This window comes from Onychomys torridus, unplaced genomic scaffold (genome assembly GCF_903995425.1).
Source record: "Onychomys torridus unplaced genomic scaffold, mOncTor1.1, whole genome shotgun sequence".
In the NCBI taxonomy this organism is placed as follows: Eukaryota; Metazoa; Chordata; class Mammalia; order Rodentia; family Cricetidae; genus Onychomys; species Onychomys torridus.
The window spans coordinates 44,228-70,864 of record NW_023411815.1 but is presented as its reverse complement, the minus strand read 5'-3'; the positions used below and the strand labels follow the sequence as shown (position 1 = coordinate 70,864).

The window sequence follows — 26,637 nt, the reverse complement described above, 5'->3', positions numbered from 1 at the left end:
CTCCTTGAAAACAGTCCCAGCCTCCCCCATCAACTGGAACATTCTGTGTTGTGCCATGTTAAAAACCTAACAAGCGTGTCTCCCAACATGGAAGGCTGTGGCAGGGGACACAAGAAGCCACAGGCACTGAGGATGAGCCAGAACTGAGTCATGTGACCCACCCGAAGCCTGCTTTTCTTCTGCCTCTGTTTTTTTTTTTTTTTTTTGGAGCTGAGGACTGAACTCAGGGCCTTGCACTTGCTAGGCAAGCGCTCTACCACTGAGCTAAACCCCCAAGCCCCTGCCTCTGATTGTTTGAGACAGGGCTGGTGTAGCCCAGGCTGACCTCCAATACACTAGCTGAAGATGACCCAAATCCTGATCCTCCTGCCTCCATCTCCCTGTGTTGAGGTACCAGGAGGTGCAGGGACAGAACCCAGGGCTCCACACATGCTGGACGAGCTCTACCAGCTGGCTACAGCCCTGAAGCGTTTGTGTTTGTTTGTTTGGGGTGCTAGGACGGGGGTGGGGGGACACACGACACACGCAGCAATCACACCACCCCGAGTCAAGACTCTAAAAAAATGATTACATTCCTTACTATTTTGTGTGTGTGTAGATGTGCTCACTCGGAGAACTCGGAGGAGTGGGTTGTGGAAACTGAACGAGGGTCCTCAGACTTGCCGGGACTGGTCTCTTGTGTCTACTCCTGACTGTGGCTCATGCCTCTGGAGTCTGGTCTACGCCCACCAGGGCCCTCCTGTGAGTACAGCCCCAGGGTGGTGATGACAGGCCTCCCCTGAGAGTCTGACCCCAGAGTCCCCACCCCAAGGGACTCAGAGTCCTAAGGCGCTACCCCCAACCTCAACCCAGCTCTGCTTCACCTCCTAAAAGCAGAAAATATATTCATGGACACCTGAGAGGAAGTGTGCCTGACAGGCGGAAACCAGTCTCTCCACCAGCCTGGTGGCTGGCACTTAGGATGTAGAGGCAGGAGGATCTCTGTAAATCAGAGGCCAGCCTGGTCTACATCAAGAGTTGCAGGCTAGCCAGGGCTATCTTAAAATAAAACAAAATAGCCGGGCAGTGGCAGTGCACACCTTTAATCCCAGCACTCAGGAGGCAGAGCCAGGTGGATCTCTGTGAGTTCGAGGCCAGCCTGGGCTACATAGTGAGTTCCAGGAAAGGCGCAAAGCTACACAGAGAAACTCTGTCTCGAAAAACCTAAATAAATAAATAAATAAATAATACAAAATAAAAAGTTATTTCTTCCTTTATAATGTTCTTGGTGGCACACTTCTGTCACCCAGCACTCTGGAAGCTGAGGCAGGAGGATTGCTGTGAGTTCAAGGCCAGCCTTCAAGTAGCCTCACACTACCTGGAGTACACAGTAACAAATGTCTCAAAACAATAAAACAAAAAACAAACAGTGAAATTTTTTTTCTAACCAAGACATGACGTTTTTTAAACCTCCTGTCTCCGTGAAGCTGTTTAGCTGGTGGCAAGTGTCCACTTCCTCCGAAAGGTTCCCACCTAAACAAACAACTCAGGCCGAATTGATTGTTTTCCATTTAGAGAGAAAGAGGGGGTGGGGAGCATCCATGGGATCCTGAGCCGAGCATCCGAAGGGACGCAGCATGGGCAAAGTTTCCTGTGACCATGACAAATTGTTCTCAGGAAAATCACAGAGCGGTCCCTGAAAGGACCAGGCAGACGCCATAACAGGCTGTCAGTCTTCTCTCAGAGATCAGGCCTCAATTTCAGCTTCCTGAGACTTGAGCAGTTTCTGGGAGGGCCGTGAACAAGAGACATAGTCCTTGAAGTAGCTCCCTTTCTGCACGTGCTCTGACTGCTCAAGGTTCTAAGTAAGTAGCTAGCACTCGGGGGAGGCAGAGCCAGGTGGATCTTTGTGAGTTCGAGGCCAGCCTGGGCTACAGAGCTAGTCCAGGAAAGGCGCAAAGCTACACAGAGAAACCCTGTCTCGAAAAACCAAAAAAAACCAAAACAAAACAAAACAAAAATCTTAAGATGGGTGAGATGGTGCACTCCTTTAATTCCAGCACTCAGGAGGCAGAGGCAGTTGGATCTCTGAGTTTGAGGTCAGCCTGGTCTACAGAGCAAGTTCCAGGACAGCCAGGGCTACATAGTGAGACCCTGTTTTGAAAACAAACAAACAAACAAACAAACAAGCAAATAAATAAATCTAATTGGGGGCCTGGTGAGATGGGTCAGCAATTAAGAGAACTGGCTGCTCCCACAGAGGACCCAGTCCCCAGCACCCAGAGGATCCAGTGCTCTCTCTGGCCTCTGAGAACACTGCATGCTGCAAACACCTGTTACTCTAGTCCTCCCCAAAGCAGACTGGGCTACATGAAACCTGCCTCAAAAAATGAGTCAATAAGCCTGTATTTAAGCCCTCCTCCCTCCTTCAATAAATGGCATTCGGCATTCTGCTGAGGCGAATGACCTAAACAAACAAACAAACAAACAAATAAATAATAAAATGAGTCAAAACTGTGTGATTGGATTACCAATGTGGAAAGAAAAAATCATTTTGATCTTGATAGAAATGAAGTTAGTATGTATTTAAAATGTAACAATTGCCCAACATGACCACCATCAGATCAAGGATCAAGGGTGGTTTTTGGATTTTCTGAAAGTTTACAATTGCCTTTTTTTTTCCTTACCTGACTTTATTTATTTTATTATTTTATGCGGATGGGTATTTTGCCTGCATGTATGTCTCTGTATTACATGTGTTCAGTGCCTGTGGAAACCAGGAGAGGCCTGTCCTGGATCTTGCTCTGTAGACCAGGCTGGCCTTGAATTCACAGTGCTGGGATCAAAGGTGTGCGCCACCACACGGAACAACTCTATTTTTAACACATTTTATGTATTTCTTTGTGTATGGTGGGCATTCACACACGCCACAGCACCCGTGTGGAAGTCAGAGGACAACTGTGGGATTCTAGTCTCTCCTTCCCGCACGTGGGTCCTGGGGATCAAACTCATACTGTCAGGCTTGGCAGCAAGCGCCTTTGTCCACCGGGCCATCTTGCTGGCCCCTCAACTGACTTTATGTTTGTAAGTACATATATAAAACACCTCACATACATTATTAAGCACTGTCAACTCTTCTAGAACTAACCCCAGCCCTGCCTCCTGCCTGAGCCCCTCCACAGGACCCTCTAACTTACATTCCATCCAAAACTGTTCCTGTCCTCTGGGTTCAGAGACTGTGCCCCTGCCCCGCTGCCTCTCTGCCTGGCATCATGTGACAGCTATAAGGCGTGTGGATGAGAGTTTCACACTTTGTGCCTACAGAAGTCCCACGGCTCACTTATTTTAAATATCGAATCATTCTATTTCGTGTGTCTGGGTGTTTTGCCTGCATGTATGACCATGCACACCTGTGTGCATGTGCATGGTGCTGTCTGAGCCCAGAAGTGGGCATTAGATCCCTGGGGACAGGAGTTACAGGGTGATTATGAGCCATTATGTAGGTGCTGGGACTCGAACCCAGGTCCTGCGAACTGATAAAGCAATGCTCCAGCTGTCCCACAGTTTATTAAAGCTGAATATGTGTCCAGCTCTGTAGGAAAGCCTTGGAAGTGAGCTGCTATATTGGGCACTGGGAAGATGGCTTTGTGGATAAAAGCTCTTGCCACAAAACCGAAGACCTGTGTTCAGTACCCAGAAGCCACAAAAGGCAGAAGCAGATAACTAACTCCACAGAGCTGTCCTCTGACCACAGACATCGCACCTGGTACCCAAGACACAGCATGGACAACAATAGCAGTAAAGATGAAAAAGAAGAAACTAGCTGTGTGGGGGTCAGTGGGTAGTGTGCTCGGTTAGCATGGGAGAGACCCTGAGTTCCACGCCCAGCACCCGTAAATCAGGGGTGGTGCTGCACACCTGTCCTCCCAGCACTTTGAAGGTGGAGGCAAGAGGATCAGGAGTTTCAGGCCGTCCTTAGCTACCTAGTCACTAGGAGGTCAGCCTCGGCTACATGAGACGCCCCTCTTAAAGGGAGCAAAAAGCTGCCCTCTGTAAACAGGATAAAACCGGAATTTCAGGGGAGGAAGTTACTTTTCTGCTTTTCTGGGGTCACGTGCTGGCCAGGTGGCATGCCAACTTGAGGCCGAACACCCCCCCCTCCTTACTCCCGCTCCCCTCCCACCCCCCCACCCCATCCCCCCACCCCGCCTGCCTGGCCAACCTGGAGCCACAGCCGGTTGGGCCCCAACTGCAGCCCCCAATCCCGCCACCCCCACCCCTCTGCTGTCCAGGAAGGGTCTAGAATCAGGAATCACCGGGTGGCTGCAAAGGCCAAAGGTCACACAGGGCTTCCTGTCCGCCCCTGGGAACTTCCTCCTTCCCAACCCCACACCCGCCTGCCTAGCTCCTTCCCCATCCCATTGCTTCCCAGACTCCTGGGCGCAGGCAGGCGACCTTCCCCCTGCTGGACCCCACAGCTGCCAGCTCCTTGCCCCTTGCCCCTGACAGGTCAGGGTTGCTTATGAGGCAGGGACAGCAGGCAGTAAGGTAAGCAGGTAAAGGATTCCAGAAAATTCTCCCAGCACTTTTGCGGGGTGGGAGCACCCCCAAGTCCTTTTCTCTGTGACCCTGAAATCTCACATCTTTGTCTGGAGGTTGGCCCACAGAGACCCTAGAATCTCTCCATGAGCCCTACCTACCAACAATGCTCACTGCCAACTCCTGGGACCCTGATCACAGCAGGCCAGAAACATAAGCACACCTTTGTCATAGAGAGGGGAAACTGAGGCACAGATTGGTGCAGCCCTTGCCAGAGTTCGCAGAGGCCTCTCCCCTTTCCCTATTCCAAGATCCTGTTCTACTTCAGACTTGGGGGTGGGGGTCCTAGGCAGGGTCTCCATCCCCGAGCCATGCCTCAGCCCCTCACTGGGGGAGTCTAGGCAGGGGTTCTATTGCTGAACCAGGCCCTAATCCCAGACCACTCTATGTGTGCTGGGAGAGTGTTTGAGGGAGGTGGCACCACTGTCTCCCAGGAGTCGGGTGTCTGGGGGGTTCTTCTGTTGCCCATTGTGGAAAACCTCCCCTGAGTTCCTGGGTGGGGAACTCACACCCGCAGTCCTTTGCCTTGGATCCCATACGTGTGTGTGTGTGTGTGTGTGTGTGTGTGTGTGTGTGTGTGCGCGCGCGCGCGCGCGCGCGCCTGGGAGCTGCCCATGGTGACTGTTGGGTTTCCTGGGATTTGACTGGTGGCACCTCAGTGACCTGGGCGTGTTTTGAACCTAGCTTGCCACACAGTAACAGGGTCAGTCTCTTGTCACTGCTGTGCTTCAGGTCCCTCTTCCACACACCGGGCCTAGCCACGGGCATGTGCAGAGGGCATCGCCTGACCGGCCTGTGGCCGGGTGGTAGTGGTGGAAACTGAGGCCGGGCCAGGCGGAGGAAGCCAGTCCAGTCACCCGGCGGGTGCCGCACCCTCCGTCTATCACGCTGTCCAGACTGCCAGTCCTTAACAGCCAGGGTGGGAGTGTTGTGATAACCCACAGGCCCCATTTCCTCCTGGCCAGGAAGGAGCCGGGCAGAGGAAGCATTAAGAGAAGTAATATAAACACTCCCCCCTGCTTGGCGTGGCCCAGATCTGGCCAGGCAGGCGAGCGGGGACAGTGCGCCCGCCTGACGCTGTGCGGATGGGGCTCGCCATGGACCGCAGCCCGTACTCGCGCACTGGGGACGCGGCGCGCGGCTGCTGGTACTACCTGCGCTATTTCTTCCTATTTGTGTCGCTCATCCAGTTCCTCATCATCCTGGGCCTGGTCCTCTTCATGATCTACGGCAATGTGCACGCCACCACGGAGGCCAGCCTGCGGGCCACCGAGATCCGCGCCGACAGCCTGTACAGCCAGGTGGTAGGGCTGTCGGCCTCGCGGGCTAACCTGACCAAACAGCTGAACATCAGCGTGCACGGCAAGGAAACGGTCCTGCAGCAGCTGCAGAGCGCGCGGCGGGAGCTGGAGCGCATCAACGCCAGCTTCCGCCAGTGCCAAGGCGACCTGGTAAGAGGCGGCCCGCGCGTCCCAAATTCTGAATTCTACCTGAGGAAACCATACTCCCCTCCTCGATTCTTTATTTCAAACATGGATGGTTTCATGTAGTTCAGGCTGGTCTAGAACTCGCTGTGTAGCCAAGGATGTTCTGGAGTTCCTGACCCTCATGCTACACCATTGAGCTACAGCCTTTCTCTGTCCCTAACCCCGGCCCCAGGCAGGGTCTCACTATGGGATGGCCTTTAACTCATGGTAATTATTCTTCCTCAGCCTCCCGAGTGCTGGATGACTGATTTCGTCACCCATGCAGCCTGGGAGGCTCTTTTTTTTTTTTTTTTTTGAGCTGAGGATCGAACTCGGGGCCTTGCACTCTACCACTGAGCTAAATCCCCAGCCCGCCGGTGAGGCTCTTTTGACAGTGTGATTTTCACAATGGCAGACATCGCCAGAAAGGGTTTGCTGCAGGTGGCATGAGTTTATTTTTATTTTTTTTATTTTTTGGTTTTTCGAGACTGGGTTTCTCTGTGTAGCTTTGCACCCTTCCTGGATCTCACTCTGTAGACCAGGCTGGCCTCGAACTCACGGAGATCCTCCTGCCTCTGCCTCCCGAGTGCAAGGTGGTGGCATGACTTTTAAAGTTAGATTTATTTTCTGCACATGCATGTTTGCCCACATGCCATGCCTATGTGTGGAAATCAGAGGACCCCTTCCACCATGTGGGCCCCAGAGAGTAACTCAGGTTGTCAGCAGCAAGCCTTTACCTGCTGGGCCACCTTGAAGGCCTGACTGCTCTATTTACTTATGTATTTATTTATAAGAGGCAGGTCTCACTATAGCTCTGGCTGTCCTAGAACTCATTATATAGCACAGTCTGGCCTTGAACTCACAGAGATCCATCTGCCTCTGCCTTTCAAGTGCTGGGATTAAAGCCACTATACCCTGCTCTCTAATCATTCAATTTAATAACAAGGTTTCTCTCAGGCTAAATCAGGAATTCATAATTTATGGCTAGGCCAATCCACTGTGGAGGCAGAGCACCCTCTCAGTAAGCTTTGTGGGTGAAAGCGGGCGGGAGCAGGTGCAGACCCCAGCGTTGTCGACCTGCAGTTGGGGTTTAGCTGGGCGTCCTGGGCGGTCGCAGGTCCTGCTACTGTAAGGGCCTGCCCTGTGTCTGCTCACAGCCGCTTCACAGAGCTGGGTAAACGGACCCAGAAACCTGGGTGTGGCTCAGCCCTTGGCCAGCATGTGTGAAGCACCGAGCACGCAACTGAAAGAAGTGCCACTCTCGGCCATGGTGACACACACTTGTCACCCTAACACTTGGGGGCTGACGCAGCAGGAGCAGGAGTTCAAGTCAGCCTAGACTACATCACACACACACACACACACACACACAAACACACAGAGGCATACACGAGAGAGAGAGAGAGAGAGAGAGAGAGAGAGACAGAGACAGAGAGACAGAGACACACACAGAGAGACTGAGAGACAGAAACACAGAGAGAGGGGAGGAAAGAGAGAGAGAGAGGGAGAGAGAGGGGAGGGAGGGAGGGAGGGAGGGAAGGAGGGAGGGAGGGGAGGGGAGGGAAGGAGAGGCAAGGAAAGAGAGGTTTTAGGCTCTTTCCCAGGTGGGCTGGGCCCACTGTGTCCTGGGATGGTCACAGAGATCCCGGAGACAGTTGTCCCCACACAGCATGTCAGACATACCCGACCGTGTTCACTCGACACCTCCCCATGCCACAGGGAACAGGACACTTCAGGCTGGGACAGCTTCTGCCCAATAGCAGGGGTGTTGGCAGCCGCCAAATTGGGGGTGAAGTAAGGACTCCCCTGGAGAGGACAGGGTCCTAGGCTGCCCCAGGATAGAGGTGGTCTCCTTCCTCAGAGCAGCCTGACAGGGTAGACGCCTTGAAGCCCAAGCTCCCTAGCCTCTTGTACTTTCTAGGTATTTACCACCCCCAGGTCAGGATCTGGGGACACACTCTCCCCACCTCGTTTCCCACACTTCCTCATTGGAAAACACAGGGCCCAGGCCTCTGGGTTTTAATTTCCACATAACTAATTTATTTACGGCTCCTGGAGCTTGACCCTGACCCAGAGCCTCCTCCTGGCTAAGTGCAGACTCCGTCACACCCCAGCCCTGATTCTACAGTTTAAAATTTTCCAGCCAGGGCTACATGACCACCTGACTCAGGACACTGGGGTTCCTTGGCAAGCTGCCTTCCCCACGATGGACAGGAGCCCAGAAGCCACCTGAGACACACCTTAGTGGTTTCTGTCTTGTCCCCCATTTCCCCAAAGAACAAAGAAATGTGATTTTTCTGCCCTGCTTCCTCTCCTTTCTCTGCCCGCCCCCCATCCACTTTGTGCTTTGTCTATGGTTTTGTTTTAAGATAAACTCTTGCTCTGTGCCCAGGATGACCTTGAATTTACTGTGTCTCCCTGTCTGGAAAGACAGGCACACACCACATCTTGCTTCTGTGGTGGTGGGCATAAAACCCAGGGCTCAGTCGTGCGGTGGTGGCGCACATACCTTTAATCCCAGCACTTGGGAGGCAGAGGCAGGGGTATCTCTGTGAGTGAGACCAGCCTGGTTTATATGGGGAGTTCCCAGGACAGCCAGAATTACAGACCCCATCTCAAACAAACAGAAAGCCTTCCTCTGTGATCCAGGCTGGCTTCAAACTCCTGGCGGCCTGTCCCACTTCAGCCTCCTGAGTGCTCAGGTTACAGGTGAGAGCCGCCACATCTGGCTTATGAGGGCAGGGGTTTGAACCCAGGGTTTGTGCCTCTTAGTCGAGCACCTTACCAACTGAGTGAGCTACAAGCACTCTACCAGTGTGCCCCCCCCCCCCCAGCTCTAGTCAGACTTTTGGAGGTCACTCAGACCCACAACCCTCTAAAGGTGTTGTGGCGGTCTCGGTGTGTGCATCCCTGGAGATGGGTGCTGAGCTGTGTTGTGTGTCCACACCTGCAGCACACCTACAAGGACTATCACCCGTTCATTGTCGCCATCATCCTGAGCGAGAAGCAGTGCTGGGAACAGCTGAAGGAGAACAACAAGACTTGTGAAGGTTAGCGGGTCCTGACGGGGGCGGAGGGAGCGGGGCCGACAACCACGCAGCTCAGGGGCCAGCCTGGGCTCACCCTCCTCGCCCCCCGCCCCGCAGCCTTGCTCTTCAAGCTGGGAGAGAAGGCTAAGACGTTGGAGATGGAAGTGACCAAGGAGAAGGCAGTGTGCGCCAAGGACAAGGATAGCCTGATAGCGGGAAAGCGGCAGGCGGAGGAGCAGCTGGCGGCCTGTGGCAAAGCGCGGGAGCGGCAGCAGCAGGAGAAGCAGGTGGTCGAGGAGCAGCTGCATAAGGTGCAGGCCCTGTGCCTGCCGCTGGACCAGGACAAGTTCCATGCGGACGCGTTAAACGTGTGGCGGGACTCGCTGATCCCGCGCTCCCTGGAAAGCCTGGGCTACCACTACTCGCTGGTGCCCGAGATCGCGTCCCTCCGCCGGATGTGCGAGCACCTGCCCAGTATCATGAGCTCCAAGCTGGAGGAGATGGCGCGCGGGCTGCGCATGGGCATCGAGCGCGTGACCCGTGAGAACGCCGAGCTGCGGCGGCAGAAGCTGGAGGTGGAGCGCGGGGCGCAGGGCACGCAGGAGGCGCGGGCGCGCGCCGAGGCGGAGGCGCAGGCCCGCGAGAGCCAGCTGCGGGCCGAGTGCGCGCGCCAGACGCAGCTGGCGCTGGAGGAGAAGGCGGCACTGCGCGCGCAGCGGGACGGCCTGGCTCGCGAGCTGGAGGCGCGCAAGCGCGAGCTGGAGCAGCTGCGCACCGAGGTGGACGTGCGTGTCAGTGCGCTGGACACCTGTCTCAAGGCCAAGGTGGGCCTGGTCACTGGGGGGAGATGGGTGCCCTGGGTGCATCTGGGAGGGTCAGCCTGGGAAGGGGTGGGAGCTGAGGCCGGAGGATGTCACTGAAGGAGGGAAGCTGGGCTGGGGGGAGGGCCAGGTGGGCTTCGCCCGGGACGGATGGCGGGAACCGGGTTTGGAGTGGATTTGCGTCCAGTTTAAGGATTAGAGGTACGGGTGAGGGTTGCAGGTGATGTCGGAGCTGTGGTGGCCTCGATTTCCCGCCCAGTTTCAGGCTCCTTGATGGTGCCTCAGGTCGGTCTGGATTAGGATCTTGGTTCTTAGGCCGCACATAGTCTCTAATCCCAGCACTCGTCATTCAGGGCCAGAAGGACCTCTGTGGGTTCGAGGCCAGCCTGGTCTAAATAGTGAGTTCCGGGACAACCAGGGCTACACAGAGAGACAGTCTCAAAACACAAACCATCACCAACAGAAAAACCACCCACCTAGGTTGCTTAGGCATATGTAGGGCACAGCGGGACCAGCTCCTCCAACCTCTCCTGCTCTTTTCCCAGTCACAGCCAGCCATTCCGCCAAGAGTCTCGGGCCCTGGCCCCAACCCTCCCATAGGTGAGTGACAGCCAGAAAGGTCAGGAAGGGGGACACCTGGCTCCCACCCCAGCTCTCCTCTCTTAGGCTGCTCACACGAACCCTCCTTTTCCCATAGATCCTGCTACCCTGGAGGAATTCAGGAAAAGGATCCTCGAGTCCCAGCGTCCTCCAGTAGTCAAGCCTGCCATCCCACCCAGGTGAGATGCCAGCTGGCTGAGGTCTCCATCCCAGAACTATGGATAAAGGAAGTTGGGTCAGGGCTCGGGGTGGCGGGAGCCAGAGTTCACACTTGCTGCCTCCATAATGGAGCACCTGCTGTATACTAGGGCATGGCCAGTATACCAAACACAACCATACTCCAGACAGGCAAGGCAGGGCTTTGGAGAGAGGGGTACTGTGAGCACGGGGAGAACGGGGGTTTGGTGTCCTGGGCAGCTGGGACAGCCAGCACAGGTTTGGAGGCTGGGCTGGGTAGAGAAAGTCCACAGAGTGGAGAATGTGAGACTCTTGAGTCTCATCACCTGTGGATCCTGTACGCGTATGTGAAGGTGCAGGCCGGAGCCCTGCCCTGCCTACTGTTCCTCATAGTCATCCGCTGTGGTTTTACTTTTTTCCATGTTCATTTGTTCCGTGTATGGACCAGCGGTGCCATGACCCTCGTGTGGCTCAGAAATCAACTCACCACATGGGTCCTGGGGATTGAACTTGGATCCCCAGGTCTGGTTCACCACCCTGCCAGGTCATCCACCATGGTTTTTGTTGTTCTCTTGAGTCAGGGTCTCTATATGTAGGCAGGCTGGCCTGAAACTCACAGATCTGGTCCTGAGTGCTGAGATTCTTTAATGTACCACCACACCAGCCACCATGGTTTTTGACCCAGCGTTTCTCACTGGACTGGCTGACTGGCCACAGGAGCTGACAGCTGCCATCTCCACCCTCCAGCCCTGTACAAGTGTGCCCACTGTGTTCTGGGATCGAACTTGGGTCCTTCTGCCTTGCAGCAAGGCTTCACTGAGCTATCTCCTTACCTCGGAGCCTCATGATTTACTTTTACGGAATGGAAGCCGGGCTGGTGAGAAGGCTTGGCAGGGAGAGGAATTTGCTGCCAAGTTCCATCCCCGGGACCCACACAGTAGGAGAGAATGGACTCCCTAAAGGTGTCTCCACACTCCAGCCATGGCATAGATGCACCCCACACACGATAAAAATAAGAAAACAAATAGACATCTGAGCCAGAGCAGTGGCATCCTGGGAGCCTAGGCCACAGTGTGGGACCCTGTCTCCAATAAAGGCAGTTTAAGGTGAAGGCTATCAAGCGGTAACTGTAACGTGAAGCCCACAGTTAAAGAGAGGGGCCAGGGCTGTCCTTGGAGCATGCCTCGGGCATCTGGCAGAATGCCCACACCCCTCACCGAGTCACAGCCCAGTCATCCGTTGGAGACACCGTGTGTGTGCGTCATAGGGATGTGACTCAGGGACCACTCTCTGCAGGGCCCTGGCCACTCTGGTTCAGGTCAAATAACCCGGGTGACCCGAGGAATCTCATTCTTGTTTGCTAGCAGTTTGGGTCCGAGACTCAGAGCAGTCTCTGGGATTTGTACATGGATGATTCGTCTGCATGTCTGTCTGTGCACAAGAAGAGGGCATCAGATCCCATTTTAGATGGCTGTGAGCTGCCATGTGGATGCTGGGAATTGAACCCGGGTCCTGTGAAAGAGAAGCCAGAGCCCTTTAACCACAGAGCCATCTCTCTAGCCACAGTCTTTGGGATTTTAAACCAAATCTTGTTGGGTCCCTAGACCTAGATTTCAACTCCCTAACCATCACATGGTGGTCAGACCTGTGTCTGTCTCACAGCCCTTGGTAAACTACTGGGGAGCTTCAGAGATCACTCTGTCGTCAGGGATTTTGTTTTTGTTTGTTTTTATTTTTTGAGACAGGATTTCTTTGTGTAGTCCTGACTGTCCTGGAACTCACTCTGTAGACCAGGCTGGCCTTGAACTCAGATACCCACCTGCCTCTGACTCCTCAGTGCTGGGATAAAAGGCGTGCACTACCACTGAGTGGCACAATATTGATTTTTAAAGAGATTTATGTATTAATATTGTTTGACATAGGGTCTCACTCTGTAGCCTTGGTTGTCTTGGAACTCACTATGTAGACCAGGCTAGCCTGGAACTCATAGAGATTGGCCTGCATCCCCAGTGCTAGGATTAAGGGTGTGTGACATCTCACCCTGCCCCACTATGTAGCCCAGGCTGTCCTCACACTCAGTCCCTTGCCTCCACCCCTTCAGCATATCCTGCTGGCGTGCAACACCGCATCAAACATTTTACTTTTGTTGTGCGTGTGTCAGAGGGCGCTGGAGTCAGGCCCTCTGAAAGAGCAGCAGGCTGTCCCTCCAGCCCCGGGGGCGACTTGTTTGTGAGGTTGTTTGATTTATGTAACCCGGGTTGGCCTCAGGCTGCAGGTCATCCTGCAAAAAGGTAGGAGAGTGAGGAGTCGGCCTGCGTGTCACAGGCCTTTGAGCCCAGCACTTGGAGGGCTGAGGCAGGGGGATTACAAGTTCAAGACTACATAGTGATTACTGTTTTTTGAAAGAAAGGGAGGAAGGTGGAGGAGGGACCGAAGAAAATATTGAAAAACGATGACTAGAGACAGCCGAGTCGGCCCTACATCCTTGCCAGTTACCCGCACCCTTACCCTCCCTCCCCGTGTCCATCTTGGCTGGGAACCGTCTATCCTGAGCTCCACTTCTCAGAGGATGAAACTAAGGACTTCGCCAGGGTCACGCACAGGCCTAGGACTGTCAGGTTTCACTTGGGAACCGGGGAAGCTTTGGACATTGTTTATCTTCAATGACGCCCACTGGTGCTGAGAGACAATGCTCACTCAGGCCTGCCGCCCCCCCCTCGCCCCCCACCCTCCCCCATTAGCCTTCAGGGTGCCAGGAAGGGCCTTTCCAGGGACTGGGGCCATGGCCTCAAGGGGCTTCTTCCTCAAGGGCACAGCTTAGCTTTGTCCCTCCCCTCTCTCCCTCCCTGCCCGTCCCCCCTTCCATCCCTCCCCTCCCCTCCCCTCCCTCCCTCCCTGCCCCTCCTCTCCCTCCCTGTCTTGTTTTCACACTTGCTAGGCACATGAACATCTCTAGTCTGATTGTTTTGAGATGATGTCTGGCTGTATAGCCTTGCTGATCTCAAACTCAGAACCTTCTTCATCAACTTTAAAAGTCTGGTGTGGCACAGGCCTTTAATCCCAGCACTTGGGAGGCAGAGAGGCAGATCTCTGTGAGTTGGAGGCCAGCCTGGGCTACAGAGTGAGTTCCAGGGCCACACAGAGAGACCCTGTCTCAAAACAAAACAAAACAAAAACAAAAAAGAAAATAAGTAAGTAAGTCTGGGTTGATACCTATCTCCACATCTGTTGACATTTAATTAACTAGTTTCATTATTTTGGGACAGGCACTGTGTAGACCAGGCTGGCCTTCAGCTCACAGAGATCCATCCGCCTGAGTGCTGGGATTAACGGGGTGTACCACCGCCCCAGGCACCATTCACCCCTTTCTGTTTGTTTGTTTATTTATTTATTTATGTTTATTTTATGTGTTTGAGTGTTTTCTGTGTCTGCCTGTGCACCTGATGCCTGTGGAGGCTAAAAGAGGGTGTTAGGTCCCCAAGAACTGGAGTTTCAAGTGGTAGCCACCATACAGGTGCTGAGAACCGAAGCTGGGCTCCGGCCTCCACAACCAACTTTTTTTTTATGTTTGGTTTTTCGAGACAGGGTTTCCCTGTGTAGCTTTGCACCTTTCCTGGAATTCACTCTGTAGCCCATGCTGGACTTGAACTCACAGAGATCCACTTGGCTCTGCCTCCCGAGTGCTGGGATTAAAGGTGTGCGCCACCACCACCTGACCACAACTACCTTTTAAAAAAAAATGTCAACATCCAAATGTCTTCGTGTGGTGTGTGGCTGTGCCCCACATGCTTGTGGAAGAGGGCAGTGTCTGGCAATGGACTTGAAACCAGGTCTCTCACTGAACCTGGAGCTACTTGGATCCCAACCTCAGCCTCCTCCAGACACTGGGGTCACAGCTGCTGGTGTAGACACACCCAACTTTTTGTTGTTGTTATTTTTATTTATTTTTGTTTCCCTGAGACAAGGACTCATTGTGTAGCCCAGGCTGGCCTCAAACTCACCATGTAGCTAAGGCTGGCCTTGAACTCTTGACCTTCCTGCCTCCTCTGATACTCAGGTCTCACAGCCCTAGGAGCTCAGAAGCAGGGTGACATAGGCCGAGGAACAGTCGGGAGGGGACCATGTGAGACCAGCTGAGCAGGATTGCAGCAGCAGGCTGATGCCTGGCACCTCAGGAGCCTCAGGAATGGCACAGGGCCCCACACAGCCACTCTCCTGCCTCTTACCCTCACCTCCACTTCCCAGTTGCCCCTGCCTAGAAGACTGCCCTGGAGACTCTTATTTGGACCAGTGTAATAACCTGTCATCTCGGTACCTGGGCCACAGAGGCAGGGGGATCTCTGGGCTTTTGAGGCCAGCCTAGTCTATACAGTGAGTCCCTCTCTCAAAAACAAACAAAGGAAGATAGGCCTGGAAGAACCCATGAATGTACTAGCCAAGTATCTGACCCACGGAAACGGATGTATCTTGTGAGGTTTTTCACAGTTTTTCAAAACAGTGATTGATGGTGTATGTGCGCGTGTCAAAACACAAGTGTGGAGGCTGGAGGACAGCTTGCATCAGTTGGCTCTCCCCTTCCATCATGTGGCTCTTAGGGATCAATTTCATATCAGGCTTGGCTACAAGCCCCTGGACCCGCTGAGCCCTCTCACTGGCCCATGATTTTATTTTCCTTAATTTCTGACATCGTGGGAAAACACAAACTACTGGAATCTTCCACAGGGGCCAGGGCAAGCTCACTGAGGAAGGGACTTTTAACCAGACACTTAGACAAGGGAGGAGCCTGGGTATTCTGGGTAGTGTGCCTGGGAAGGAGCCATCAAGGGAGGGACAGTGAGGTGACAGGAACGGAGCCTCCTCATGGCTGTGGCAAGGACTTTGGGGGGTCCCAGAGGCTATGGGCAGCCCCGGGCTTGGCCCACATAGAGACTAACTGGTTCACTCTGGTTGATTTGGGGGAGGTGACCTGGGCAAGCACAGAGGTCACCAGGCAGTCGAGATGGGATCACAGTTGGAGCCAGGGAGGGGACCAGAGCCAGCCAGAACGAGGCCTGGGGGCCCCAGGGAAGAGCTGGGGCAGGAAGGGAGGGGGAGAGGAAGCCAGACTGAGCTGCAGACCCCCCCTCCCCACCAGGAAACGCCTCAGCGCCACCCCTGACCCCACCGGAGCGCCTTTGCCTGGGGGGGGCGGGGGGGAGGGAGGGCATTCCAGACAGAGATGCTGTGGGGGGTGGGGCGGAAGCCTCTTGGAATTGTTGGCACTTGGGTGGGGCTGATGTCCCAGCTGCAGGGAGGCAGGAGGGATGGGACCTTGGTGTCAGCTATGAAGCTGTGGGCTTTGTTGGTCCTGAGGGTGCGTGGAGGGTGTGTGCGTGCGTGCGTGCGTGCGTGCGTGCGTGCGTGGGGCAGGCTCATTCGAACTGTGTCGGATTGAGTGAATAAAAGAAAGAAAAGCAGAATCCTAGTGTGTAGGAAGCTGAGGCAGGAGGACCATGAGTTTGAAGCCAGCCTGGACTACATGTGCAGACCCAGGCTTCAGGGCCTAGAACCTTGTAGGCCTCTCTGAATCCCAGTCTCAGTCTGTGGAACAGAGCCAAAGCTCAGAAGCTTGGGTCTAGTCTGGAGCCCCTGGGAGCCCTGAGAGGCCGGGGGGGGGGGGGGGGGGGGGGGGGGGAGGGCTGGGTCATGCCCCTGCTGCGGACCAGCCCCTGGCTCCTCAGCCTGTCCACTCATGTGCTCTCTGCCTCTTCCTTCCCCAGTGGCTGAGGAAGCAGCTGCTGCAGGACCCTGGGCATGAGGCTTGCCCACCTGCGGATGGGGCCAGCCAGATGCCCACAGCGCTGGACACCTGCTGGGCCCCCATGGCCAGCAGCCTCCATCCCCACCTCCTCTGCCCCCCTCACTGCCCCTGCTCCCCACCCTCCCCCAGACACTGGGTTTAAGGAATATACAGCTGTGAGGTGACCAGAACGGCACCTGCCTGCCCATAAAGCACCCACAGCTCAGCTGCCATCCCAGGCACCTCCTCTGGCTTTGGTGTCATTTGGTGCCTGACCCTAGAGGTGAGAAACAGCCTCAGCTCTCTTGGGACTTTCCAAGCTCCCCTTAAACCCCGGATGTTTCCAGACCTCCCCTGGATGCCTTCGAGGCCCCAGGAAACACAGAATTTTCATTAGGTTTTAAACCGTTTTCCAGGGTCTCCAGGCTCCCCACAGGAAGGGCCTGGACCACAGGGGAGGGCCCGTGGGTCTCCCAGAGCCTGTAGGGATGCCTCCCCACACTCCGCCTTGCTTGTATCCCTTAAAGATATCCAGGCACACAATAAATACCACGGAGTCTTTAAAGGCTGGTTTCTATTGTTTATTATTTTATTTATCTGTACATGAGGCCTCACTATGTATACCAGGTTGGTTTTGACGGCTGATGTGTGCTGAATGGGGCCTAAGAGAGGGCTCAGCAGTTTAGGGACTGGCTGCTCTTGGAGAGGACCAGAGTTTGTTTGCTAGCTGCCACATGGCAGCTCACAGCCTTCCTATGTCGGGGCATCGGCATCATCTCTTGACCTCAAGGGCAGCAGACACGTAGACAGTGCATTCATCTGCATAACGTAGAACAGTAAATCTCTAAATGGAGAGACTGCTGTGGTGCACCCACCTTTCTGCCCAGTCCTGTGGTCTAGTTGGTAGAGTGCTTGCAGCCCAGTTGTTAAGAGTGTTGTAGCTCAGACGCCAGAGTGCTTGTGTAGCATGGACGGAGCCCTGGGCTCCATCTCCGGCACCATATAAACTGGGTGTGGCAGGGCACATTTGCTGTTCCAGCACTGAGGAGGATGAGGCAGGAGGATTGGGACTTCAAGGCTAGCCTGGGCTACGGGAGACCGTTTCAATCATCAAAAATAAATAAAAATTAAAAGCTGTACTATCTACTAGTGGTTCGGACATTCAAAGGAGCGTTTCCTCAGGCTTGGTACAGATGCAAAACAAAACGTGGCCCTTACGGAAACGAGCTTGGCGATAGGTAATGGAATGAAGCCTAGCACAGGGGAGCAGGCCTGTCGGCACCGGTGGGGGCCGGGCTGAGGCAGGGGACTGAAGAGCAACGACAGCCCTCTAACCCTGCAGCTCCTTCCCAAGAAAAAGCAGCAAAGCAGGAGCCATCGAGGGAAAGGGGGCAAAAAGTGCTCAGACGCTGTCCCCTGTCCCCCAGCTGGCCTGGGTGGGAGCCGGGGGTGAATCACAGGGCCGGCAGTGCCACACTCGGCCACTGCTCCTCGGGGACAAAGCTGCGATATTTCCTGGATCCGGAAACACGGGCGAGAGCCTGTCACTGCAGGAAACACTCGGCTGGGGCTGAGCCAAACGGGCCACCAGGGGTCAGCCTGGGAGGCTGCCGGGACAGCCGGTCTGGAGGCCCCAAGGAACTGGGGATGTCCCTGGCCCTGAGCCTGAGCCTTAGGATGAAGCTGACTTGGTGGACCACAGAGAGCCCGATTAAGATCCTATAGCCACAGTCCTGGGTTCGAGTCTCACTCCACCTCAGCCTCGGTTTCCTTTTCCTAGACACCATGTCCCAAATCTATAACCTCGGCTGCTTGGGAGACTGAGGCAGAAGGATTGCTCCCTGGCCAGCCTGGGCCACACAGTGAAGACCCACCTCTAACAAACACTAACAGGTGTGACAGTGAGTGTATGAGTGTAAAGCTCAGGCACACAGGCCTGCATTGCTGAGACCTATTAAAGAAAGGAAAAGGCCTATCCCAGCCACTGCCTCAGTAGGGTCTTGTACTGGTCCACAGCCATCTTTCCATCATAGCATCTGTTGCTCACACCCCCCATGGCTCCCCATTACCCTACAAAGTCCAGTTTCTCATCCCTTTGTCAGCTCACAGACCTGGTTCAGCCCTAGCTGCTCTCTGAATTTCTGATCAGGACTTAGAGATGAGCAAGGCTCATTTGCTTGGTTTGTGTTTATTTTGTTTTGAGACCAGAGCCTCATTATGTAGCCCAGGCTGGCCTCCAACTCAGAGATCCTCCTGCCTCTGTCTCCCAAGTGCTGGGATTGAAGATGTGCACCACACCTGTCACTTAGACTGTCGTGACAGGTGGAGCTGACCTTTTTTTTTTTAAAGCAATCCTGCCTCAGCCTCCAGGATGTGGGGACTACAGGCACACTAACATGCCTGGCAATGCTTTTCCTTGCCTGAGAAACCTCTTTGTTCAAGACCAGGACTTGCAAAACAAAAAATTCAGCCGGCAGCAGGGCAATGGCTGTGGATGAGAGTACTTGTTGCCCAAACAGGAGGAGCTGAGACAATTCCAGCACCCCATAACGGCTGGGGCGACCGCACACCTGTAACCCAGTGTCGTGGGTGGACGTAGGCCGCTGAGCACTGGCCACCAGCCCTGAGACCTAGCCTGTGAAGTCTCCACCTGTGTCCTCCTCTGGCTTGTATGTCACTTGGACAGCATGGGACAGCGGCTTGGCTCAGCTTTGTCTGCCCAGACCCCTCCTCTAGGCAGCCTTCCAGGATTCCCTAGGAAATAGTCCCTTGGGCCCCCAGCCTCGCCCTGGCTCCCAGGCCCCAGGTAGTGCTCCCTGGCGGAAGGGGGCCCAGTGCCCGGCTGCAGCCGCCTCCGCTGGGTGAGGCCCTGCCTCTTTGGGGATTTCCTGCGTCCTCTATAAATAACCCCCCGCCGCTTCCCACAAACTCCTCACCCTTCTTGGAAAAAAGGGACAGCGGCCAAGGCCTCCAGGCAGCTGTGTGCCAGGCCGAGGCAGGAGGCCCGCAGCGGGCGAGCTGCCCAGAGGCCCGGCCCCGCCCAGCGCGAGGCGCCACAGCTCCTGGGACCCTTCCCCTGTTTGAGGCGGGATCTGGCGTGGTAACCCAGCCTGGCTCGGCACAAGCGCTGGAATGACATCTCATGGATGAGAACGCGGCCTGGGGACCGCGCGCGGGCAGCTGCGCGGGGACGCTCGCCCTCTGCTGGCCGGTCGCCGCCGCACCAGGCGCCCAGCCCACCGCCGCCACCTCGCGGCCTCAGCGGGCACAGCACAGGCATCTCCGCAGGGTGAGGCTGCCCAGCGCCCTACCATGAAAGATGCCTGTCACAGAGGGCCTGAAAGTTCCAGGTGCCGTGCAATTGACTGCTCAAACCCAAAGCTCCAGGCCATTTCCCCGAGGCTGCGCTTTCTGACCTGTATATTGGGAATATTTGTGCCTGGCCTGGTGGTGCGCTGGTGAGGATCCTTGTGACTCTGAGAAAGGCCAGTGCCATCTACAAAGACCCTATCTCAAAAACTAAAACTAAATACAAAGAAAATAATATTTGATAAGAGACTGGCGAGGCAGCTCTGCAGATAAAAGCATTTGTAGCTCGAGAGGACTTGGGTCTGGTTCCCAGCACCCATGGCTCCCCAACTCACACACCTCCCTCACCACACACATATAATGAAAACTTGCCGCCAAGCCTGATGGCCTGAGATCCACAGCACCATTGCAGAGGCCTGTAAGTTGTCCTGATCCCCGTGTGTGCTGTGGCCCCCAAAAACTTTTAAACAGTGTTCAATGGGGCCAGGCCTGACTGCAGCACTCGGTTCCAATTAGCCATTTTTGCGTCGTCCTGTGGTGACGGCAAAGATTGTTTAAAGCGGGGAGAATGAGAAGTTGCCGTGTGCTCATCGGTAAACAGGGCCGATCCCCTCACTCCCACCAGTCGGGGGAAATGGCCTGGGGGAGCGTGCAAGGGCCGGAGGCCTGGGTGGCTCAGGCAGAGCCACAGCTGCTGACTCTCACACACCACCCCCACTGCCCAGGAGAGGGGGCTTGTGGGTAGGCAGATTGACAGGCAGTAAAGGCCTGGGGGAGGAGTGGGAGGTGCAGAAGGAAATGACATTTTCTTTGCTGGCATAGTCAGAGGTCAGAAAAATCCCAGATAACTATGATTTAGGAAGAGAAGAACCCAGCAGGAGTCGGAATAGGGACTAGAGAGAGATGGGAGAGGACACTGTCAGGCCACATCAGATACTCAGATGAAAAAGCCACAGCAAACTTACTACAGATAATATGCGCTGCTACAGGATAAAAACAAATAAATATATATTTGATTGACATATGATGCCATAGAGAGGACACATAGGCAAACTTCTGGAAGGTAAGGGTGACTGGTTCTCATGAACCAACATTTCTGGATCACCTGAACTCTTCATACTCCTTTGGTAATCAAAAATAAAAATTATGAAGCCAGTGAGGGGCTGGGGGCGTGGTCAGGGTGGAGCCCCGCCTAGAATCCCCAGTGAGGGGCTGGGGGCGTGGTCAGGGTGGAGCCCCGCCTAGAATCCCAGTGAGGGGCTGGGGGCGTGGTCAGGGTGGAGCCCCGCCTAGAACCCCAGTGAGGGGCTGGGGGCGTGGTCAGGGTGGAGCCCCGCCTAGAATCCCACTGAGGGGCTAGGGGCGTGGTCAGGGTGGAGCCCCGCCTAGCATCCCCCAGTGAGGGGCTGGGGGCGTGGCTTAACACCTAACAGACAAGGGTTTCATCTCCAGCACTACAGATTCTTGGCATGGTGACATAGGACTTAATCTCAGCACCCTGGGGTAGCTATCCTGGGATCCCTGGCCGGTTTCTCTGCTCACTGTGGAGGGAACAGACCTGAGGGCTGCAGACCCCCAGTGCTCTCCTGCCATCCTGAATCAATATCTAGTGGGAACCTGAGGCCCAGGCTCTGGCCCTCACTTGCCCACACAGAAGTCCCGGAAGATGAGGTCCAGGACCTCTTCGGTGCCTCCTCCACCTGTGAGGTGGCTCAGGTGCCTCCGAGCTAGGCGCAGGGCCTCAGCCGCCAGGGCCAGGTCTGTCGCCAACTGGTAGTGGCTCAGGGCATCCAGGCAGCTCTGGAGGTGGTGCTGGTGCCTAGCCCGGGTCAGGAGCGGTGGTCCTGTGGACGGGTCCCCGCACCTGCCAGAAACAAGACCTGCTGCTCACTCGGCTGTGCAGCCACTCCCCCCCCCCCCCCAGACAGGGTTTCTCTGTGTAGCTTTGGAGCCTGTCTTGGATCTAGTTCTGTAGCCCAGGCTGGCCCGGGACTCACAGAGATCCGTCTGCCTCTGCCTCCTGAGTGCTGGGATTAAAGGTGTGCGCAGCCACCTCCCGGCATGTGCAGCCACTTTTTGAACAGGGCCCCCCATTGTACCACTTTTGCAGACAGAGAAATTGAGGCTGAGGAACAGGCCTGAGCCCAAACCAGAACTTGGGTTGGGGAAGCTGAAGGAGGCCGAGGGTGACTCACACCGCAGCCAGCTCGGTCTTCAGGGCCTGCAGGAGGCCATCAAGCCCTGCTCCGGTGCGGCAGGACAGCAGCAGGTGTGGCACCCCTAGCAGGGCGGTGGCGCCGTCGGGGGTGCTAGCGGGAAGCAGGTCGGATTTGTTGAGCAGCAGCAGTAGGCGCTGTCCGCAGCTGTCGGGGCTCTGTGCCACCAATGGGGCCACCACAGTGTCCAGGAAGCTGCGGCTGGAGGGGGAGGCCAGGTCGGAGGCATCCAGTACCCCCAGGATGAGGTCAGCCTGCTCCAACCTGGGAAGGAAGGAAGCCATGTTGGGGGGCACAGCCATGGAGGCCTGGGATGGCACTGTGGGTGCTGAGCAGAGGGACAGACACCGCAGGGTGTGGCCCAGAGCAAGAGCCAGGGCAGCGGCATAGGTGCGGGCAATGGCTCGGGTGAGAGGGCGTGGCAGAAAATGCTGGGGGCGTGGCCAATGGAGCAGTGGGCAGCGCACAGCGGAGGACCTGAGGTCAGGGCTTTCGGTGAAGAAGGTTGGAGTGGTGTAGTTGACAGGGTGGAGTAGAGGGAGGTGGCCCTGGAGGGGGAGGGACCAGACAAGGTGGGGAGGAGAGTAAGGGACTCCAGCCAAGCTTGCATCTCAATCAAATTACGAGGTCCCCTACCCTCGATTTCAAGGGTGCTCAAAATCTTTCGTTTCAGGAATAATGAAATAGACTTAAGGGGAGAAAAAGGCCCCAGGCCGCCTTGTTCCCAGCCCTGCACCCACCTCTGGTGGGCCCTGCGTACACCCTCCTGCTCAACGGCCCCCACGCCTTCCCGCAGTCCAGCGGTGTCACTCAGCAACACAGGGAACCCAGCGAGGTCCACAGAGGTTTCCAGCACATCACGGGTGGTCCCTGGCTCTGGGGACACGATGGACACAGGTTTCCGGCCTGAAGGTAGGGACAGTGTGATGAAGAGCAGTCGGGTGGAGTTAAGAGCCCCCACTCTCAGCCCAGGGCCTGGCCCCTCCCTTGCCCGGATCAATCCCACATACTGAGCAGATTCACCAGACTGCTCTTCCCCGCATTGGGGGGTCCAGTGACCACAATGTGCGCCCCTGAGCGGAGCCTCTGACCACGCCTGGCATCTCGCAGGTGGGAACCCAGTGCAGCCTCCAGGGCTCGAACGTCTTTGTCTGCTGTGAGGGAGAAGGCAGGCGGAGAAGAGGCAATCAGGAGGATCTCAGGGGGGCCAAGATGCCAGCCCCACCCCCAAAGGCAGACATACCCTGCTCCAACACATCCTCTTCCAAATTGTCATCCTCTCCGAAGTCAATATAGGCCTCTACATGGGCCAGAGCCTGGGAGGAAGGGGAAGATGTCATGGGTGCTTCTGGGAACCCATGGTCTTCTCTAAACCCAGCTCCCACTTGACCTGAGTGGCAGTTCACAGGTCTGGAGCTTTCTCGAAAGAATGGGTGGATAGGTGAGCAAGCAGGTCTTGCCTTGGTGAGGGTCTCGGCCCAGCCTCGGCACAGTTGGCCCAGTTCCCCATCCAGCTGCCTCAGGGCCTGCCGCCGCTGGGCCTCAGTTTCTGCATGGATCAGATCTGCCAGCCCCTCCACCTCAGTCAGGCTCAGCTTTCCGTGGGCGAACGCCCTCCTGGTGAACTCCCCGGCCTCAGCTGGCCGTAGTCCTGGCACACTACCTGAAAGCATCACAAGGTCCTTAATTCCCATCCTACGGCAGATGCCGGACGGCGAAGCAACAAACTGAAACCCTGTCTGGGTTTTGAGGTGATGCAGCTGAGCTGCTGGTACCCCCACTCTCGTGCCCCCGCCCCCCACACTGTAAGGAACATCAGGAAGCTCACTGGTTCCCCAGGCCAGACTCCAATAGGCCCTTTATTTGGGTCTGACCCGGGTACCCCCCTCAGGGTTAGGGGATGTCTGTTAGAACCCAGGCCAGCTGCTGCTCAGGTCACCTGCAGCTGGCCCTCCCACAAAGGCCCGGGACGGACTAGTAACCATCAGAGGTTTCCTGAGGCAAACCAGCTTGATAGACACACATTAAGCAAAGCATTTTCTTCCTGGAAAGGCAAGACCCCTTCCCGCCACCCCCGCCTCTCCTCCCACCACCATGGAATCACAGACAGGCTGGCTGTAAGCTGGTACTGTGGGCTTAATCAACTCCCTGCCTAGGACCCAGCCCTTCCTCCGAACAACCTTCACCAAGCACACCCTGCTCGAGTCTGAGCTGTCTTCGCAGCCTTCCCCATACCACAGTCTGTCTACGGCATTAATCAGAGGTGTGTGTGTGTGTGTGTGTGTGTGTGTGTGTGTGTGAGAGAGAGAGAGAGAGAGAGAGAGAGAGAGAGAGGGAGAGACAGACAGACAGACAGACAGACAGACACCCCACCAGGAAGTCAAAGGACAGCCTACATGAATCATTCTCTCCGTTCACCGCAGGGATCCCGGGATTGGAACTCAGACGGATCTTGACAACAATCGCCCTTACCGGCTGAGCCAGCCATCTAGAAGGCCCACGCTAATATGATAAACCTTTCCCCCCAAATCACAATCTGTCTTGCACCCGAGACCTTTCAGTCTCCCCAGGAATAGTGTCACCCAACAGAGCCTCACCCAACGCCTGCAGGACTCCGCTGACCACCGCGGGACCTCCATGCACGTGCAACTCCACGCAATCCTCACCGGTGAAACTCTGGGGGCCTTGTACGGCAAAGAACAGAGTCAGACAATGGGCATGGCCTGGGCGGAGGCCCGGAGGGGGCTGAGACCGGGTCACTGGCGCTGTGGGATCCTGGATCGGCCCCTCACCTGGGAACCAGAGGACGAGCGCGCGGTCCAGCGGCTCCCCGGAGCGCGGGTGGCGGAGAAGGCGCAGGCAGGCGCTGCGGGCCGGAGGTGGCTCCCGCGACGCCGTGAGGCTGCTGAGCGCGAGCCCGCTGGCCGGGCCGCTGGTGCGGATCACGGCGATGGCGCAGCGGCCTTGGCCGGAGCTGAGAGCGAAGATGGTGCTCCCGGGCGCCCAGGGCCCGGCGCCGCTGCTCCGGCGTGCGCACAGCCTGGGGGCCGGGGAGGAGAGGAGTAAGCGCACCCAGGACGTCCAGCCTCGGAGTGAACACGGACCGAGGGAACGTCGTCCGGGGATGCCCCGGATGTGCGCGCTGCGGCCGGAGGGACGGGGCCCTGGGGCCTAGAGCAGCGCCCCGCGCCGTGACAGCGGGTCTGTCCCACCCACCTGCGGGGCGCCCGGGCCGCCCGGGTCGCCAGGACGCTCAGCCGGCGCCACATGGATTTTCAAATCACAAGCACTCTGCCCGACCTTCCTGCGCGGCTTCAAGTTCTGGGAGGAAGTCCCGCCCCCTCGCGGCGTGACTGGCAGCGCGCTCAGCGACACTCAATTACCATTGGGTGGTCTGTAGACCGTGGTTTCTATTGGCTGATACAAGGGACACGAAGTAGGGTGTGTGCAGCGCAAGAGTGTTCCCCGGAAATCCGAGGCCGAAGTTTTCGGTTCCTACGGCGGCAGGGAGCGAAGACAATGGAGGGAGGAAGGAAACGGGCCGTCTAGGGCGCAGGCTCGGTCTCCTTCCCTGGTGTCCATCCCGTAGCCTTGGAGGAGCCAAGAAGCAGGCTACGTGTGCTGTCCTCACTTCCGATTCGGCAGTCGGCTGGCAGAGGTGCTTGCCGCCAAACCTGACAACCCGGGCTCCATCCCCGGGACCCGCTTAGTGATGGAGGGCCGACTGTCCGAGTTGTCCTCTGACCTGCACTCGAGGGGGCGGGGGCGGGGGGACAGAGACAGAGAGAGGGAGAGAGGGAGAGACAGAGAGAGAGACAGAGAGACAGAGAGAGGGAGAGAGAGAGACAGAGACAGAGAGAGAGAGAGGGAGAGACAGAGAGAGGGAGAGACAGAGAGAGAGAACTGCGCCCAGGAAGAGACCGGAAGCTCAAAGCATCTTAATGGCAGTAGGGAAGAGTTCCGGGGAAGGCCGCGCCCTAAATCGGGGAAGCGGTGCTAACTTTTGGGATCCCTCCGCTCCGGGGCAAGCGTTTCCAGCCGGGAGCCGTTGGGAAATGGCTGGCGCCTCCTCCAGGAGGGCCCCCAGCCGCCTTCCCGCCCTCTCCGAGGCCCTGGTGGGCCGCAGGTCCGCGGCGTGCCCGGTGCCTCACCGAAAGGCTCCGGGTTACCTTCTGGTTACCCGGGGCCAAGGCGGAGGCTCGAATCCCAGGCACCCGGCGGGCGGGCGGGGCTCGGGAGCGCGCTCCAGTTAATTCTCGGGTTCTGGCTCCGTGCGGGCGGGCTCCAGCCGCGGACTCAGGTCCCCAGCTGCCCTGCGCCTGCAGTCTGTGGAACAGGAGCGGTGACGTTGCCCCTCGGTGCCCCTGGCCAGCCTGGGCTCGCGGTCCTCCAGAGTGGGCCCTCAGCACTGCGGGAAGTTGGGAGACCCGGCCCTGCGAGGGGGCTCAGTGGGTTATGGCGCTTGCCGCTGAGCCTGACCAGATGAGTTCAATCCCCGAGACCCACGTGGTGGGGAGAATCCGGTTCCTCAAGTTGTCTTCTGACCTCCACACACTTGCCAAAGCACTCATGACCTCGCAAACAAGCAAACGGTGTTTTTTTTAAATTTAATCCCGCCCCCACCCTCACCTTCCCCCAGCCCCTCCCCTCCACTCCCATGTC

General features: G+C 56.4%; 2 protein-coding genes across 5 annotated transcripts; one reads left to right on the top strand and one right to left on the bottom strand.

Annotated features, from left to right (window-relative positions):
* The first annotated feature begins 5,637 nt into the window (after window positions 1-5,637).
* On the top strand, window positions 5,638-17,015 carry LOC118575357 (plasmalemma vesicle associated protein). 2 transcript variants are annotated; one of them, XM_036175936.1, is made up of 6 exons: window positions 5,638-6,029; window positions 8,998-9,094; window positions 9,191-9,897; window positions 10,440-10,494; window positions 10,592-10,673; window positions 16,431-17,015. In XM_036175936.1, the coding sequence occupies exons 1-6, from the start codon at window positions 5,664-5,666 to the stop codon at window positions 16,435-16,437; spliced, it is 1,314 nt and encodes a 437-aa protein (XP_036031829.1). In that variant the 5' UTR covers window positions 5,638-5,663; the 3' UTR covers window positions 16,438-17,015. The 2 variants fall into 2 exon arrangements, with proteins under 2 accessions (XP_036031829.1, XP_036031830.1); XM_036175937.1 differs by lacking the exon at window positions 10,440-10,494.
* Window positions 17,016-21,126: 4,111 nt separating this feature from the next.
* On the bottom strand, window positions 21,127-25,426 carry Gtpbp3 (GTP binding protein 3, mitochondrial). Of its 3 annotated transcripts, XM_036175946.1 has the most exons (9): window positions 25,192-25,426; window positions 24,768-25,015; window positions 24,573-24,659; window positions 23,436-23,638; window positions 23,219-23,291; window positions 22,986-23,129; window positions 22,716-22,881; window positions 21,955-22,239; window positions 21,127-21,623 (listed from the first exon to the last, which is right to left on the bottom strand). In XM_036175946.1, the coding sequence occupies exons 1-9, from the start codon at window positions 25,242-25,244 to the stop codon at window positions 21,398-21,400; spliced, it is 1,485 nt and encodes a 494-aa protein (XP_036031839.1). In that variant the 5' UTR covers window positions 25,245-25,426; the 3' UTR covers window positions 21,127-21,397. The 3 variants fall into 3 exon arrangements, with proteins under 3 accessions (XP_036031839.1, XP_036031837.1, XP_036031838.1); XM_036175944.1 differs by having other exon boundaries at window positions 24,573-25,015; XM_036175945.1 differs by having other exon boundaries at window positions 22,986-23,126; window positions 24,573-25,015.
* Window positions 25,427-26,637: the final 1,211 nt, after the last annotated feature.